The sequence below is a fragment of the Onychomys torridus genome, chromosome 9 (assembly GCF_903995425.1).
Source record: "Onychomys torridus chromosome 9, mOncTor1.1, whole genome shotgun sequence".
Lineage (NCBI taxonomy): Eukaryota > Metazoa > Chordata > Mammalia > Rodentia > Cricetidae > Onychomys > Onychomys torridus.
Window position 1 is genome coordinate 40,755,623 of NC_050451.1, and position 18,675 is coordinate 40,774,297.

The 18,675-nt window shown below is 43.8% G+C and overlaps 1 protein-coding gene across 1 annotated transcript; it reads left to right on the forward strand.

Annotated features, from left to right (window-relative positions):
• Positions 1-427: 427 nt before the first annotated feature.
• Parp2 (poly(ADP-ribose) polymerase 2) lies at positions 428-12,175 on the forward strand. The gene is made up of 16 exons (XM_036200062.1): positions 428-479; positions 2,641-2,787; positions 3,069-3,139; positions 3,963-4,013; positions 6,605-6,701; positions 7,067-7,142; positions 7,784-7,886; positions 8,669-8,828; positions 9,040-9,178; positions 10,308-10,371; positions 10,452-10,586; positions 10,791-10,918; positions 11,067-11,166; positions 11,363-11,461; positions 11,669-11,793; positions 11,910-12,175. The coding sequence occupies exons 1-16, from the start codon at positions 440-442 to the stop codon at positions 12,067-12,069; spliced, it is 1,695 nt and encodes a 564-aa protein (XP_036055955.1). The 5' UTR covers positions 428-439; the 3' UTR covers positions 12,070-12,175.
• Positions 12,176-18,675: the final 6,500 nt, after the last annotated feature.

An 18,675-nucleotide genomic window follows, 5' to 3' on the forward strand; every position in this document is an offset into this window, starting at 1 on the left:
GGTTATGAGGCCCGCCAGGTACCTCACCTCAGCCATTGAACTCGCTCTAGCTGGCCGTGAGTCTGTTCCAAGCTCCGGCGAGGGAGGCATCCGCCCGCTCGGGGCCTCTCCTGCCCAGTCTGCCCACGCGTGGAGCCCTGCTCTCTGGGAACTCACCTCCCCGCTCGGGGAGAGCCCGGTTAGGGCCGCGGGAGGCCCCAGTCTCAGACCTTCCCAGGGGCCGGGGAGTGACGAGCACTCAGCGCGTGGCCCCGCTGATGAGCTTCCCCCGCCCACCGGAGTGGTCTGGCTGGCGAACTTAATAAGGCTCCGAAGAGGAATGCATTTTACAGTGACGGTGGTTTCCCACAAGGCACGGCGCGGCCTTTATTTGCATGCGCTTCTGTTCCCGCCTCCCGCGCATCCCGGCTGGGGATGATGACGTCAGGGCTCGAGCGCCATGGCGCCGCGGCGGCGGAGAGCTGGCTGCGGGAGGCGAGGTGAGAACCCTGTCCGCGGGCAGAAGGCTGGGGCCAGAGTCAGAGGGAACGGCTCACTTTTTCGTGGTCCTGTTCAGTCCAAAGAGGCGTGTGGACCCGGAACAGCAAGCATGACTGCCACGTACTGTTAATAACTAATGTCATTCAATTAAAAGGTCTTCATTATGGAGTCTAAGAGCACGGCGAAAGGATAAACGCGTACAAGTGATTAACTTCTTACGTCAACCTTTTTTTTTTTTTTTTTTTTTTTTAAAAAGAGACATCCGATTTCAGAAAGTAAAATTCGGATCTTGGAATTGTTGGCTGTGGACTGTATACTGTGTTCTTAATTGTACCCTCTTAAGTTAGATACTATTGCTGTGGTCTCAGTTGTGCATTTTGCACAGCTGAGGTACAACGAACTCCAAGGTTCTGAAGCTCCAATGAGCAAAGCTGGCTGTAAGTTGGTCCAGACTGTAGAGCACTTTACTCACCATGATCACATGATCTAATTTGAAGTAAAGTATTGAAGACCGAAGGCCCATGCCACGAGTAATGAACTTTAAGCATCTCTGTAAATTTATTTTATCCTGTCGTATTAATATATGGTCAGGACAGCAATTTAGGAAGTGTTGCTCAGTTTGTTTCAAGAGAAGTGAGTGGTGTGGCATTTGTAACTTTCAAATGAACATCTTAAATTACTTCTTTAAAAAATTATTTAAGTGCAGGGTGGTGGTGGCACACGCCTTTAATCCCAGCACTCGGGAGGCAGAGGCAGGAGGATCTCTGTGAGTTCAAGGCTAGCCTGATCTACAGAGCGAGATCCAGGACAGGCACCAAAACAACACAGAGAAACCCTGTCTCGAAAAAAGTTAATCTGTACGTATGTGTGTGTATATGTACACCAAGTGTGTGCCTGGAGGCCAGAAGGGGTCGTTGGATAGCCTGGAACTGGGGTTACTGAGAATTGTGCCCCACCATGTGAGAGCTGGGACTTGAACCCAAATCCTCTAGAAGAGTAGGGGAACCTCTTCATCATCTCTCCAGCCTCCTTTGAATTCAGAAGAATTTGTCAGAGCAGTGGGTGTGTTGGCCCATTCCTTTAATCCCAGCACTTGGGAGCCGCAGAGGTAGGAGGATCTTTGTAAGTTCTAGGCCAGCCTAGTCTACAAAGTGAGTTCCAGGACAGCCAGGGCTATGTAGAGAGACCATGTCTCAAAGTAAAAAAAAAGAAAAGAAATTATCAGGAGGCTAGAGAGTTGGCTTGTGCTTGAAAGCACTTGTTGCTCTTGCAGACCTGGGTTCTATTCCAAACACCCATATGGCTGGTCATAGCCACTTTACCAGAATTTATGCCCTCTTCTGACCTCCATACCTTCAGGTGTACCATACATTTATGTGGTGCACATACATATTTGTAGACAAAATACCCATACACGTAAAAATAAAATAATAAAATAACCCTTATTGTTTGTTTTTTAAGGTTTGTCATCAGATTCAAGGGCAGAGACACAACTCAGTTTTTTCAGAGACCTTCACTCAGGCAAACTTAGTACTCTTAGCTTTAAGGAAGAAAGGAATTTCAGCAGTATGCAAGATGAACCAGAGTTGGGAGTTTATTAAAGGAGATATTAACATACATTTTAAGCACAAAGGTTAAAAGAAAGGAAATGTCTTAGAAGACAGACACCTTAGAACACAGGTGTGGACTTCTCTAAGAATCACCCTTCCTTATAATAGACGTATATGCAAGATTTGTGATTTTTGGCTCTTCAAAGAGTTGTTAAAGAATTTAAATGAGATCACATTTCCTGAGGTGGATACAGGAGGTTAAGCTGTCTTCCTGTAAACAGTGTTCAAAGTATGTTTAAGAGTCCCATAGAAGGGGAGAGAAATGAGTCCAGTCCCATTACCACATACATTTATGCCATAAGTCTGATTCATTGTCATTTTAACATAAAAATATTTGAATATCTGTGTCAGCAACCTTCACAGCACCTGTTAATTTTGCTGGAATTCTTGCTTCTCAGCTGCAGCAGGGCTTTAGCCAGATATGGGGTGAGGGGCTCCCTGTCCTTTCCACGTCCCCCTAATTTTTCCTGTGTTTTTATTTTGCTTCAGTCTTAGATATTAGATGATCTTTGTTGTGTAGTAATTCTTTGCTTATTGTTCTCACCTTTAGCTTCTGCAGGGCTAAATGAAGCCAAGAGAGTTAATAATGGCAACAAAGCGGCAGACGGCTCTCCTGCTGGCAAGAAGATGCGCACATGCCAGAGGAAGGGGCCCCTGGCTGGAGGAAAGGATGCAGACGGGACAAATGGCAAGCAAGGTCGCAAGGTCACGGGCCAGGGAGGCATGGGCCAGCTCCTGGGTCTCTCAAAGGAGTGGGATGATATTTCTTCCTTCCTGCTTTGAAGTTATAATTAATCTCTATCATTTGGGCATTTTGGAGTACCAGTCTGCTTTGTTGAGTCTTTCTTTTCATACATTGAGTTGGGTTAGGCAGAAGATTGCTCGAGAAGGGACAAGTTAAACATGACAGCTTTCTAACCAGGACAGCTCCTTTGATTCCCACATAAGTAATGACAGTGCATATTTATGTTCCCTCAGACTCGGTGAAGGCCTTGCTGTTAAAGGGCAAAGCTCCTGTGGACCCAGAGTGTACAGCCAAGGTGGGAAAGGTAAAAGCACCTGGACAGAAAGCGGAGTTCTTCTGACATTATGATTCCTATCTAGAATGCTGCTGGTGTTCGTTCTAAAAGTGCTTTCTAAAATACTGCTAGTGATTCATTTTCTCCAGAGTTGAGAAGTAGGGATGGTGGGGTTTCAAGTGAGCAGAATTGGGCCTGGAGAGATGGCCCAGGGGTTAAGAACATGTGTTGCTCTGGAAGAGGACCTTCATGTGGGTTTGATTCCCAGCACCCCATGACATCTCACAACCATCTGTAATCCATTTTTAGGGGATCTCATGCCCCCTTCTGACCTCCAAAGCACGAGGCATACAAGTGGAACATACGCATACACGTAGGCAAAAGACTCATGCATTTAAAAAAAAAAAAAGAATACAATTAATGTTTAAAGATTTAAGAAATTTACAGAATAGTGACATAATTACCCTAGGGGTTGCCGTCAGCTTTCCACAGTTTATTCCCTTTCTCACCCAGGAAATGTTATGATTGTTAAGGGAGGACAGTGTGGTTTGATGAGAAACTGTCATGGAGTGGCATAAGATACTGATGAAGGGGGAAAGGATCGGAAGGATCTAGAAGAAAGCCTACTTATCAACAGGCTTCTTTTGAGTTATTTAGGCCTCTGTAATTAGAAGAATTCATATGTTTTAATTTTAATAGTGATAGGCTGTGTGTAGAACATACATTTCCATTTCTCTCCCTGGAAGACAGATGTTGGATGTGCTGGAAAAATAAACCTTAAAGCATGAAAGAAACAAGTCGGGTCTCACTTTGCTCTCAGGACTGAGATGCGGTTTGCTTTCTGTCTTCCCAGGCTCATGTGTACTGTGAAGGAGATGATGTCTACGATGTCATGCTAAATCAAGTAAGAGGATAAGTCATTCTAATCGTGGGGATTTCTTTCTTCTTCTTCTTATTTATTTAATTTGTGTGTATGTGTGTGGAGGGGGATCAGAGGACAACTTGAAAGAGTCAGTTCTCTCCTTCTACCATGAGGGTCCCTGTGATTTAACTCAGCCCATGGGGCTTGGAAGGAAGTGCCTTTACCCGCTGAGTCCTCTTGCTAGCCCAGGCTATCAGAACTTCTTTGTAATATAAACTGCTCACATTTTTCCAAAATTGAAATTGGCTTTATGATTATTACATTCTGCTTTTTGCCACTGTTGAAGACTTTTTGTTTGTTTGTTTTGTGGGGTTTCCTGTATGTGTGTTTTTTGTTTGTTTTGTTTTTTTGAGGCAGACTCTGACAAAGCATAGGCTGGGTATATAGTCTAGGAAGACCTTCAACCCCTGATCTTTTTACCTTCATCTTCCAAATGTTAGCATTTCAGACATGTACTACTACATTTGGTTTTATTTAGTACTTGGGATCAAAACTCAGGGTTTTATGCATGCTAGGCAAGCGAGGTATTCCACCAACATTTGTTGTTGATTTTTGTGTATGTGTGACAGGTTCTCATTGTGTAGCCTGGGCAGCCTTGGACTTGCAGGTCTCCTGTTTCCATATCTGTAGGACTGAGATCTTGGGGGCACAGCTATCTCACCCAGTTCATCCTGACATTTTAAGATTGTGTAGTTCATTTTATTTAATTAAGAAAATATTATTACTGTAATAGGAGGAGGCACAAATACCACAGCATGTGTGTGGAGGTCAGAAGACAACTTTGTGGAATCGGTTCTCCATCCTACTAACCCTAAGTCCACCCTAACCCCTACCCCTCGCCTGTGTGTGTGTGTGTGTGTGTGTGTGTGTGTGTGTGTGTTGCTTAGCTGCCCTTACCAGCCCGGCAGTCACTCTGTAGATCAGGCTGGCCTCAGACTGGACAGTAATCCTACTGCCTCAGCCTCCTGAGTGTTAGAATTACGAGTATGTGCTACCGGTTTCTGTTTCTTTTCCTTTTTTCCCAGTTTGAGAGACCAGGCCCAGGGCTTTGTGTTTGCCAAACAAGGCTCTACCACCGAGCTACATCCCTAAACAGTCTTTCTGTTTATTCTCTCTCTCTGTCTCTCTCTCTCTCTGTCTCTCTCTCTCTCTCTCTCTCTCTCTCTCTCTCTCTCACACACACACACACACACACACACACACACACACTTGTTTTGATACTTGCTCTGTTCATTTATTTCCTGGAGATGACTCATACTTGAATTTATCTACCTTTGTGTTTCTATACACGGGTGGGTGTTCTTATGAGTGCACATGTATGCTTGCACATAGAGGCCAAAGGCCAATTTCAGATGTTGTTCCTAGGTGCCATTGACTAGTTTCTCTCTCTCTTTTTTTCCTTGAGGAAAGTTCTATTGCTAACATATAGCTCACTTACTAGGCTACACTGACTGGCCAACAAGCAGGCTCCAGGAATCCCCCTGTCTCTGCCAACCTAGTGCTGGAATTACAGTGTGCATTACCATGCTCAGGTTTTTTTGTTTTTTTAAGATTTATTGCCAGGCCATGGTGGTACATGCCTTTAATCCCAGCACTCGGGAGGCAGAGCCCCCTCTGTGAGTTAGAGGCCAGCCTGGGCTACAGAGTGAGTTCCAGGAAAGGCGCAAAGCTACACAGAGAAACCCTGTCTCGGAAAAAAAAAACAAAAACAAAAAAAAGGTTTATTTATTTATTATATATACAGCATTCTGCCTACATTCATGCTTGCAGGCCAGAAGAGGGCACCAGATCTCATTACAGATGGTTGTTAGCCACCATTTAATTGCTGGGAATTGAACTCAAGACCTCTGGAAGAACAGCCAGTGCTCTTAACCGCTGAGCCATCTCTCAAGCTGGTTTTTTTAACATGGGATTTTAGGGACTAAACTCAGGGTCTTATGTTTGTTTAGCTAGTACTTTACTGACTGAACTTTATCACCAGCCACAATTTATTTTACTTCAATTTATTGATCTAATATATATAATTTTAACAGCTAACTAGTATTTCTTTTTATTACTCCTACCTAAAATATTATAAGCCGGTCTGGGGAACTGACTGAGTCAGTAATACTTGCAGTGTAAGCCTGAGGTCCAGAGTTCAGATCCCCAGCACCTCAATAAAAAGCTGGGTGCACTGATGCCTTCCTGTAATCCTAGCACTATGGAGGATAGAGACAGGAGGATACATGGAGCTTGCCAGTGAGCTCCAGGTTCGGCAAGAGACCCTGTCTCAAATAATAATGTAGATTGAAAAAATATCTATGGAGGAAGCTTTCAGGAGGATCCTGTTAATGTAGGGTATTGGGGTTGGATAGTGGTTTCAGGAAGCTTCCGAGATCCCACTTTTAATTTCCAAGAATCAGTCATTAAGTTCCTATTTGTATCCTTGTTCTTCCAGGATCTGTTTGTTTCCATCAGGCTATGCTTTTCATTGTGGCAATTACTGGATAGTTATAACCAAGGAAACATCACTGGTTATGTGACTTCCAATAGTAAAACTCTCTTTTATGCTATTCTTCTCCCACTAATCTCAGACCAATCTGCAGTTCAACAACAACAAGTACTATCTTATTCAGCTCTTAGAAGATGATGCCCAGAAGAACTTCAGTGTTTGGATGAGGTGGGGCCGAGGTAAAGACTTTATGATGGATTGTATGATAGCCATTCAGAAACTCAGGGGAAGTGCAGGGAGCAGGTGTACGTCTGTGAAGGGCTCGGGAACCAGTTGGGCTTTTGAGGTTGGGAAGTGGCAGGCATCGTCATCAGGAAGCTTTGTGAGGCTGAGGAGATACCCTCCGTTGGACTGACGGTACTGCTTATCAGCTGGGACACAGTGTGATCTGTTGCTGAAGCCCCTGCACCTTTCCCTTCCTCTTTTCCTGTCTGTTAGTCACACGATACACAGAGAGACCTTAGAGAGATGGCTTGTCACTGCTGGAGAGCTATACGTGGGGTCTAGGGCACAGAACCATCCTGGTTTGGCATTTACTTTGCAGTTGGGAAAACGGGGCAGCACAGCTTGGTGGCTTGTTCTGGTGACCTCAACAAAGCAAAGGAAATATTTCAGAAAAAGTAAGTACTGAAAACTTAGTTAAAAAGCATACCCTTCTTAGATCTCTCTTGTTGAAGAGTTTCATGTAAAGATAATTGGATCTAAATGTTAATTCTTTTCTATTCTGACACCCTGTGATTAGAACATTAAATTGTTTCTTTAGTCATTGATTAAATCAACCTAGATCCTTGAAACTGACCAGAAGATTCTAGAGTATTTTAAACACAGCAAGCAAATCTAAGAAATTAGAAACACCAGAGACTGAGACGGTCCACCTTGAACTTTCAACTTCTCATGGTGATTTTGAGAGCAGACTTTCTAGAGTCTAGATACATGTTTCTTGGAAAAAGCATTGGTTATCTACTTTTTTTTTTTGGAGCTGAGGATCGAACCTAAGGCCTTTCTCTTGCTAGGCAAGCTCTCTACTGCTGAGCTAAATCCCCAACCCCGGTTATCTACTTTTTATTTCATATTTCCACAGCTTCTGTGTTTTAGGACCTTTGGGAAGCCTTTATTCCCGGTTTTGCTTGATTCCTTTGTTCCCGTTTTTTCTGTTCATTCAGTGTCCTAATTTACAGTTCACACTCCGGAACACTGCTGTGTGCCTCCCTCTGGCAGTAGACCTTAATTTGTATGGTTTCCCTACCTCCTTGGGTTCCAGATTCCTGGACAAAACCAAAAACAATTGGGAGGACCGTGAGAACTTTGAGAAAGTACCTGGAAAATACGACATGTTACAGATGGATTATACTGCCAGTGTGCAGGTAAACTGACTCTACAGAAGGTGTCTTCTAAATAAGTGAAGTCTGGCCAGGTGATGTGGATCAGTGCAAGTCCAGAACAGGCTGGGGTATTAGGAGTCACTGCTTTTCCCACGTCAGATAACTCTCCCTCATCTTTGATCTCAGAGGGCCAGAATATGCCTTTCTGTTGTGTCTATAGTCGTAAGACTGTAGTCTTCTCTCTTGTGTACTAGAATACTTATGAAACCCAAGGCCCTGCTTCCAGAAGTTCAGTGTTACAGACCAAGAGAAGATCGATAAACAACCAAACTGAGAAACTAAAGCTGGCTTCACTTCTACACCACTGTGACAAAATCGAGGGCTGGAGGTGCAGGTCAAAAATAGAATGCTTCCCAGCATGCATGAGGCCCTGGGTTCAAAACTGAGAATCACAAAAAGAAAGAAAGAAAAAGAGTTTTGACAAACTAAGGTTTCCAGCATGCTGAGAACTTTCCTAAAAACTCACAGATCTGAAAATTAAGAAGCTTTTTGTATTAATGTGATCAGAAGGTTTATGGCATAAGAGCTGTGTTTGCATACTTAAAAGACTTTGTCAGAAGGGCTAATTTGTTCTGTTCTTACTCTGAGTACTTCACTGTGAGGGAGCTCCAACAAGTTGGGGTGGAAATCACATTGGCTCATCTAACTAGATTCCTAACAGAATGTACCAATGTGCAAACACACCAAGGATCACTGTAGACCTGCTCCCTATGGGGCTCAAATACACCCTTCAGATATTAGAAGCTGCGTTTATTTTGCTACAGGATGAAGATAAAACAAAGCAAGAGGAGCCTCTTGAAACTGTGAAGCCAGAGTCACAGCTGGATCTTCGAGTCCAGGAGCTGATAAAGTTGATCTGTAACGTGCAGACAATGGAAGAGATGATGATAGAAATGAAGTATGACACCAAGAAAGCCCCACTCGGTAGGACTTCAGACTCTGTCTTTAGCCCTATGTATTTATTTCCTAGTTCCTCTAATGAGCAGTCACATCACTATTGAAGGATTACTGAGGGTGCTGAGTGAGGGCTTGAGAGGATGGTACTGTTTTGAAAACTGAGTTTTAGTTGGGCAGGGATACATAGTCTATAGGGATAGGACCTGGGATGGAGTCTGACCTCTGACTGGGCCTCCAGGGAAGCTGACAGCGATGCAAATCAAGGCAGGGTACCAGTCTCTCAAGAAGATTGAGGATTGTATTCGGACCGGCCAGCATGGGCGAGCTCTCCTTGAAGCATGCAATGAGTTCTACACCAGGATCCCCCATGACTTCGGGTAAGGTCCTGCTGTTTCTTTACTTTGCTCTTCTGTTCGCTCTATTCCCTAAGCAACTGCAGCCGCTCTGGTCCTCTTTTATTCCTAAGGAAACTATCACCTTTTTTGGGTCCAATATAATTTGCAGCTAGCTTAGAATATGGGAAATCACCACTCAGGAGGCAGAGAGCAGCCAGCCTGGATCCTGTCTCAAGAAAATTTTCAAAATAAAAGAAATATGGGACATAATTTCCCTGCTTTACTAGAACCATATTCCTGACCAAGTGAAAGTTAACCAACTCAAGAGAGACTGGATCCCCCACCCCTGCAAAAAGAAAATAATGTATCTAGCCACGGAGTAAAACACCTTGCAAATCATACCTCCTTCCATTCTTTAAGATGACTACACCCATGTAAATACTACTTTACTGAAACCAAATGATTAATATTAAATGTGTAGAATACATTACCGACCCCTAGGTGTGTGTGTGGTGTGTGTGTGTGTGTGTGTGTGTGTGTGTTGCTCGGGATTGAACCTAGAGTCTTGTACATGTTACCCATGCACTTTCCCCCCGAACTGTATCCTAGCCCAGTTCATTCTTCATTCTGGTTTTCATTGTTCCCCTTTCCTCTATTGCCTTCTGTGAATTCCATGACCTCAGAATAGCCCCGAATGGTCAAGAGGTTTACCCCTTCAGATTGTGTCCAGACTTCCTTATTGACATCAGTGCAGCTTAGTTTGGAAAAGGGTCCTATAAAAGAATTTCAACTCTGTCCCAAACATGGGAATTAAATAGATGTTTTACCTACTTAGAGTGTGCATTTAATAGCCTTTGTATATTTGGGCTTTGAAGTCTTTTCACACGCCTTTCTCTTCCAAATGGGAAATGCTATTTTTTTTTTCTCTTTTTGTTTTTGGAGACAAGGTCTATGTAGCCCCGGAACTCACTATGGCTGGCTTCAGTCTCACAGAGATCCTCCTACCTCTGCCTCCTGAGCGCCAAGATTAAAGGTGTGTGCCACCAGGCCCAGCTTTTTTCTTTTCTTTTTAGTAAGACAAACACCAGTTTTCCAAAGGACCTGGTTTTTTTGTCACGTACCTTCTAGCCACAGAGCAGACAACTCACGGTGGTTGTACCTCTGTCCTTAGACTCTCGATCCCCCCAGTGATCCGGACAGAGGAAGAACTGTCGGAGAAAGTACAGCTGCTAGAGGTGAGCGGTGAGTGCACTGGGAAGTTTGCAGACTCTTAGCCTGCGCTCCTTCGCGTGGGTTCTTGATCTCGTTTTCTTAGGCGCTGGGAGACATTGAAATTGCCCTGAAACTGGTGAGGTCAGAGCGCCAAAGCTCAGAACACCCACTGGACCAGCACTATAGAAACCTCCATTGTGCACTGCGCCCTCTGGACCATGAAAGCTACGAGTTTAAAGTAATACAAACACTCTTACCCCAGTAAAGCCCATCCTTCCCACCCCTGTATTTACCAGGAGCTTGGGAGTTAGAACTCTTTCTAACTGTAGTGTGAGGCTGTTTGGGGGCAGAAAGTTCTGCTAACTTAGAGCAGAAGCCCTGTGTCCTTCGTTCAGTCCAGTCTTTTACAGGGTCTACATTTGCTGTCCCTTCTTTTCCACAGGTGATTTCTCAGTACCTACAGTCCACTCATGCTCCTACACACAAGGACTACACTATGACCTTGCTGGATGTTTTTGAAGTAGAGAAGGAAGGGGAAAAAGAAGCCTTCAGAAAGGACCTTCCCAACAGGTCTGACCAGCTCTGGGTGGAGCAGACATTTCCTTGCCTGAAGTGTAGTGAAGGAGCTGGGAGGGTGGCAGGGGCAGCTGTTTGTTATTTGTATTTGTGACCATTGTCTTCGGGAGAACAATGGAGTAGAATAATGGGTCTTTCTCAGGATACTACTCTGGCACGGTTCTAGGCTGAGTAACTGGGTGGGGATCCTGAGCCATGGCCTTCGAGTTGCCCCACCTGAAGCTCCCATCACAGGCTATATGGTAAGTAGAGACTGTACTCTAGAAGGAACCCTTGGGTGGTTTGGAGCTTGCCTTGTAGACCAGGCTGGCTTCAAACTCAAAGACCTGCCTGCCTCTGCCTCCTGAATCCAGGGGTAAAAGGCTTGGACCACCATGCCAGGACCTTCTCATATAATGGATTATACAGCTGATCTCCATTTTTGTTGATATATTTCAGTTTGGGAAAGGAATCTACTTTGCTGACATGTCTTCCAAGAGTGCCAATTACTGCTTTGCCTCTCGCCTGAACAACACAGGACTGCTGCTTCTCTCAGAAGTAAGTCAGCAGACACAGCTATGATCTCTAGTTCACTGAGAAAGTTTGACTTTGGATTCCAGAGGTATACCTGGAATGGGGATTTCCATTGCATTAGATTCTTTTGCTAAAGTAAGGAATGAAATACAAATCCGGATGTTCTGGTTGGCCTTGGAATCATCTACTTCTGAACTGAAAATAGGTATTCACGGATCTTTTGCTTTGCAGGTAGCTCTAGGTCAGTGTAATGAGCTACTAGAGGCCAATCCTAAGGCCGAAGGATTGCTTCAGGGCAAGCATAGCACCAAGGGGCTGGGAAAGATGGCTCCCAACCCTACCCACTTCATCACCCTGTGAGTACCCAGTGCTAAGGCTGCTGGAAGACTTCTTTCAGATTGTTAAGAATTATTTATCTATTTCAGCTTCTGAACCAAATGCTAATGTTGACATAATTTCTTCCATTTGGCAGGAATGGAAGTACAGTGCCCTTAGGACCAGCAAGTGACACAGGAATTCTCAATCCAGAGGGGTATACCCTCAACTACAATGAGTTTATTGTCTACAGCCCCAACCAGGTCCATATGCGATACCTTCTAAAGATTCAGTTTAATTTTCTGCAGCTGTGGTGAATGTTGATCAAAGAAGCAAGAGAAGATACAGTCTTCAAACAAGAATCAAGCAATATTACGTTTTTTAATTTTTTGATATTTTGTTTGATAAAATAATAGAAACCTATCTCTGGCTTCTTTGGGCTTTACTTCTCCAAACACTTATTCTTCGTGTGTGGTGTGCATGCTTGTGTGCACACACAGAGGCCGGACAGAGTTTCTCTGTGTAGCCTTGGCTGTCCTGGAACTCACTCTGTAGACCAGGATAGCCTCCAACTTGGATCCGCCTGCCTGTGCCTCTGGAGTGCTCATTTTAAAGGTGTTCACCACCACAGCCTGCCACACTGTCTTCTTTTTTTTCTTTTCTTCTTTTTTTTTCTTTTTCTTTCAGAGCTGAGGACTGAACCCAGGGCCTTGTACTTGCTAGGCAAGCATTCTACCACTGGGCTAAATCCCCAACCTTTGGGGACAACCTTCTTGAGACAAAGGCTCTTACTGAATCTGGAGAGAGGCTGATGGCCAGCAGTCCAGTCCTTTTCACCCCAAAATTTTGGGATTACAGATATGTGCAGTCACACTCAGTTTTTTTTTAGATTTGTTTTTAAGTATGTTCATGTTTCTGAAGTGTCTGTGTAGTTATGTGCACATGAGTGCAGATGCCAGCAGAGGGAGCTAGAGTTACCCCTATGATGGCTGATCTTGGTAAAACAGCTTAACTATACCTGTAATCAACCCAAGCAGCTGGGCATGCCTCGGAGGGATTTTCTTGACTGGATCATCTGAGATGGAAAAAGCCACCCTGCAGCTGGGCATGCCTCGGAGGGATTTTCTTGACTGGATCATCTGAGATGGAAAAAGCCACCCTACAGCTGGGCTACAGCATCTGGTGGCAACCCTGTTGTGGATCATTAGTTTAACTATGTAAAGATGTGTTACATTTGTTTGCCTTGCATGCCTAAGGCACCCGATTCCAGGGGCCAGCCAGCTAGGCAGACACAGAGGAAGCAGGAAAGTAGGACATACAGAATGAAAGGTAAAAAGCCCCGAGGCAAAATGTAGATGAATAGAAACAGGCTAAGTCATAAGAGCTAGTGGGACAAGCATAATCTAAAAGCTGAGCTTTCATAATTAATAAGAAGTCTCCATGTCATTATTTGGGAGCTGGTAAGTGGCCCAAAGAAAATTCAACTACACAGCTGCATGAAAAGGTGTGGAAGAAGGAAGCTTTTACTTTTGCCTGCTTGCTCGTACACTTTCTGGCAAGTTCATCCATCCTGTTACTGAGGCATTCTTTGATTGGTCTTTGGAACTCCAATGCAGACTGAAGACTAGGAACATTCTAGGCATTTTCTGGGACTCCAGCACCAGTTGAAATAGTCTAAAATATCCAGCCTCATGGAGTGAACCTCTGGATTCTTGGCCTTTCCATTGGGAAATAGCCATTGCTGAACTACTAGGCTATAGCCTGTAAGCCACTGTAAGTCTCCTTAAAAAATAAAATATAACCAGGCAGTGATGGTACATGCCTTTAATCCCAGCACTTGAGAGGCAGAGGCAGGTGGATGTCTGAGTTCGAGGCTAGCATGGCCTACAGAGCGAGTTCCAGGACAGGCTCCAAAGCTACACAGAGAAACCCTGTCTTGAGCCCCCCAATATAGATAATTATATATATAATTATTTCTATTATATATTTATATATATACAATTATATGTAAAATTGTGTGTGTGTATATATGTATATATGCCTTTGCTCATTCTCTCAGCTCTGTTATTCCTTTAGAGAACTCTAATACAAGTCCTCTGCAAGAGCAATGTGTGCTCAGAACCACTGAGCCATCTCAGACCTCAAATACTTATTTCTTCTGATATCACTATATCTCATTTCCAGGAAGTACCCATTGCCCTCTGTGTCCCACCACTGGTGACAGGTCATTCTGGATTCTATTTTCTCACCGTATATAGCCTCTCCACTGAGGGACACTAATGAGGGCTAATGCTTTCCCCTGCTAGATTCATTTTTTTTTTTCTCCTGCCAACTGGTGTCTTTTAAATGTAACTGTAGACAGAGTACAGGTTTGGTTTTTTTGTTTTTGTTTTTTTAAGATTTATTTATTGGGCTGGAGAGATGGCTCAGAGGTTAAGAGCATCAACTTCCTCCAGAGGTCCTGAGTTCAATTCCCAGCACCGACTTGGTGGTTCACAACCATCTGTAATGAGATCTGGCACCCTCTTCTGTATACATAATAAATAAATCTTAAAAAAAAAAAAAAGATTAATTTATTTATATGGGTACTTTGTCAGCATGTACATCTACACACCAGGAGAGGGCATCAGACAGTTGTAAGTTGCCATGTGGGTGCTGGAAATTGAACTCAGAACCCTTGGAACAGCAGTGAGTGCTCATAACCACTGAGCCACCTCCCTAGCCCCAAAGTACAGGTTCTAAAGACTAATTTTTCTCATCAGAATCTTAATTATCCCAAGTCTATCTGAAGGGCTAGAGAATGGTCCAGGAGTTAAGAGAGTGTAGGGACTAGAGAGAAAAGGCATTGGGACAAAATTTAATACCCATTTCATGACAGACATTCAACAGAATGGAAGAGTACTTCCCCACCCTGAAAAGGAATGAGAAGCACTGCCAACTTCATACCTAATAGCAGAAAATACAAAGCCTATGTCCTTGGGTGAGTATGCAGCCCAGCTGGCAGAGTGCTTGTCTAGCTCTGATGAGTATTCTTGGTTGTCAGCTTGACTACATCTAGAATTAACTCAAACCCAAAAAATATCTGGACACACCTGTGAGGATTTTTGCTTAATTAAGTGGGAAGTAGGAAGACAAGCCTTTAATCCATATCTTTTGGATGGGAAGACCCACCTCAAATCTTGGCCATAGCTTTTGCTGAAATCCTATATAAAGAACTTGGATGAAGGGAGTTCTTCTCTTTGCCTGCTTGCTTTCACCCTCGCTAGCAAGTCCATCCCTGCATTGGCAGTAAAACCTGCTTCTTTGGGAATCTGGAGTATGCTGGAGACCAGATGAGATATTCATGAGATATCCAGCCTTGTAGAATTAATAACTACTGGATTCTTGGACTTTCTGTTCATAGGCAGCTGTTGTTGGACTAGCTGGACCACAGCTTGTAAGTCATTCTAATAAATTCCCTTTCTTTTTATAGAGAGAGATTCGTTCTATTTAAGGTCTGTTACTCTAGAGAACCCTGACTAATAGAATAGCATAACTAAATCTCTGGTTTCATCCCCAGGACTGCACAAAGTGGGTGTCCTGGTGCACTCAGGAGGTGGAGGCAGAAGGATCAGAAATTTAAAAAGTTGTCTACAAAGTAAGTTCTGGGCTACCTGAGACCTTGTCTAAAAACAGAAGGGGAGGGGATTTAAGAACCTAAAACCAAATCAAATCAGAAAGTCCATTCTCATTACTTAAATTCAGTATTTTACTGAAGATACAAGCCATGGTAGTTAGTTCTAAGGGCACAGGAGTAGCCACTGGTCCCTGAGCGCAGCCTATGTCTCCCAGGCCCTCTATTGCCCAGCCTGCCACTAGCTACTGAGCATGTCTGTCTGAGGAGCTGTTCAGAAAATAACAGTCAACTTTAAAAACTGTGATAGTATCCAGGCATGGTGGCACGCACCTGTAATCCCAGCACTAGGAAGGCAGAGGCAGGCAAATCTCTGAGCTCCAGGCCAGTCTGGTCTACAGAGTGAGTTCCAGGATAGCCAGGGCTACACAGAAAAAAGCAAAAAGACACTGTGGTAGTGAAACACTAGCAACCAAGTGAAAAGTTTAGTGACACCGCTAGATGTGGTTGAAAATAATCTAGATATTGATGGTTTGGGTGCATATGAAGGAACTCTGGCTTGCTCTGTCACCTCATCTTTGAGGGTCACATGTACAAGAAGTTAGACAACGAGAATGACATGCTTGGCCTGGCTTATGGACTAACACAGATGATGCTTGGGCTTCCCACTCTGACAAAAATGTAGATAATGTGACTGCCCATGTGTCTGAGGTAGTGGTAGATGCAGACTATTGACATAAGCAGGACTTCTTAAGCTACAATAAAAAGAAATATTTTCATGACATTTTACCTATTTTTTGTAGTTATTTCCAAGTGTAATTATGTGTGAATACAACAGAATAGATTTATCATTATGAGTGGATGTACTGTCTTAATTCATCCTATATAACCATTTAGAGATAGCTGATAGAAGCTCCTTACATATTTTTTAAAAAGAAAGTTAAGCATGGATATGTATAGTCCTGCACCTGGCAGATAGAGGCAGGAGGACAATTTCAAGGTGAGTTCCAGATCAGCCTAGACTGTGTGAGACAGGACTATACATGATGTCATGTATAGAAATAGTTGAAGAAGCCAGATGTAGCATGGGAGTCCACAGAGGTTTCCTAGTGAGAACTTACTCATGGTCAGAGAAGCCAAGCTTGCTTTACCCAGCAGGGCTGCATAAGGAGGTGATTTGGCCATGGGAGTGTTTACCAGGTGTTTGGAAGAATCTACACTTGGCTGTACAGTGTGCTTTGATCTTGCAAGGGGGAGGTCTTTTGTTTTTCCCCTTGGAATATTATAAAAACCCTTTTTGAATAAACCTTGAGGCTGTTAGGTATTGACCCAGGCCTTCCTGAAACTATCCTGTGTCTCTGTCTTTCTCCTCATTGTCTAGGTCTACCTTTCTATCTGGTATTTTCTTATCTCTCTCTCCTCCATCTAAGAACCCTTCAAAAGGTGGGAGCTGGACTCCCATAGTGTAGGAGCACATGCCCACAATCCCAGCACTTGGGAGGCAGAGGCAAAAAAGATTTACAATCAAAATATATTAGAGCTGAAATCAGCAAGACTTTCTAAACATGAGGAATGAATAATCTGAAAAGAAAATTAGAATAATTTGACGGGGTCCTTGGTATAGTTCAGTAGTAGAACATCTAACATGCACAAGGCTTTCATTTCCAGCTCAGAAAAAACAGTTACCGTGGACCTGACACATCAAGAGTAAATGTGCACAGGGAACATACATGGGTGGAAGAACCTATGTGATTGGAAACATTCTATCTTCATGGGTTTCCAGCTCACATTAGCCCCACCTTGTAAAGGAATGAACGAGATAACCCTAAAGTTCATATGGAGTTGTAAAATCTGTCCTAATAATCAAACAGTCTCAAAAACAAGCAGAGATGAAGGACTCACACTTCCGAAGTCACAACTCATTACAAAGCTTCAGTGTGAAAACGGTTTGGTGTTACCACAAGACAGACACAGTTAAGAGAATCCAGAAGGAAATCCATGCAGACATGGCACACTGGCTCTCAACGAGTGCCGTAATGGTTAACCTTGACATAGAACTTGGTGGGGCTTAGAACGGTGTAGGGACAGAACTGGGTTTTCCGGTGAGGACGCTTCTCCAGAGCTTAGCTGAAGTGGGAGGCCCTGCCTAGAGCGTGGGCAGCACCGGTACAACAGGCCGGGGCCCAGGACTGAATGAAGACAGCTAGTGGAGCGGCTCTCACGGCTTTCTGCTTCCCGCTTCCCGACTGCAGGGTGATGTGGGCGCTGCTGCCATGCCATCCTGCCGATGGACTACAGCCTCAAACCATGAGCCAAGCAAACCCTTCCTCCCTGAAGCTGCTTTTGTGGGGTGTTTTGTCTTCACAGTGTGAAAAATAACTAAACATGTCAAGACCATTCAGTGGGTGAAAACAAAAAAAAAAAAATCTCTTCAACAAATGGAGTTGAGGGCTGGAGACATGGCTCATCACTCAGAAGTGTGTAGTGCTTTTCCAGGGGACCAGCTTCACTTCCTAGCACCCTGGTCAGGGTGAGCTCCATACTGGACACATCTGGCCTCTGTGCATATCTGCATTCACATGCACATACCCTTCTCTCCACAAATACATATAATTTTAAAATATTAAAAATATTTTAAATTTCTAAAAAATATTTATTTTAAAAAGATTTGATTTGATTCATATATATATATATATATATATATATGTGTGTGTGTATATATATCCAGATGTGTTCTTGGTGGGCAGAAGAGGATGTTGGATCCCCTGAAGTGAGAGCTACAGCAGTATGAACCACCTGAACATGGGTGCTGGGCACTGAACACTAAGTGCAGTTAGTTGCTGAGCCATCTCTCCAGCCCCCACCCCCATTTTTTAGAGTCTCACTGTGTAGCCCTGGCACAGAGATCCACCTGCCTCTGCCTCCCAAGTGCTGTGATTAAAGATGTGCACTACCACACCAACCCACTTACTTTTTTATTTAATGCATCTGCATGTGTACCGTGGGAAGAGAGTGTTGGATCTCCTGAAGCTGGATTTACAAACAATTGTGAGCCACCTGATATGGGTGCTGGGAACCAAACTTGGGCCCTCTGGAAGAGCAAGATGCTCTCTTAACTGCTGAGCCATTTCTCAAGCCCCCAAAATAAAGCTTTAGAAAACTAAATGGTACTAAAGCATTAGCTGTCCCATGCAAAGCAACGAATCTGGATGCTTCCTTACAGTGTGTGCAAAACTAAATGAACCACAACTTGACTGTAAGGGTTGCAAGTATGTGTGGTGGGTATTGTGTTCCCTGAAATATTGTGTGT

Excerpts from the sequence above, each read along its gene's own strand:
- Parp2 (XM_036200062.1), top strand. The coding sequence starts at position 440 with ATGGCGCCGCGGCGGCGGAGAGCTGGCTGCGGGAGGCGAG. Across the intron at positions 6,702-7,066 it reads TTGGATGAGGTGGGGCCGAG|TTGGGAAAACGGGGCAGCAC; the intron begins GTAAAGACTTTA and ends TTTACTTTGCAG. Across the intron at positions 7,887-8,668 it reads ATTATACTGCCAGTGTGCAG|GATGAAGATAAAACAAAGCA; the intron begins GTAAACTGACTC and ends ATTTTGCTACAG.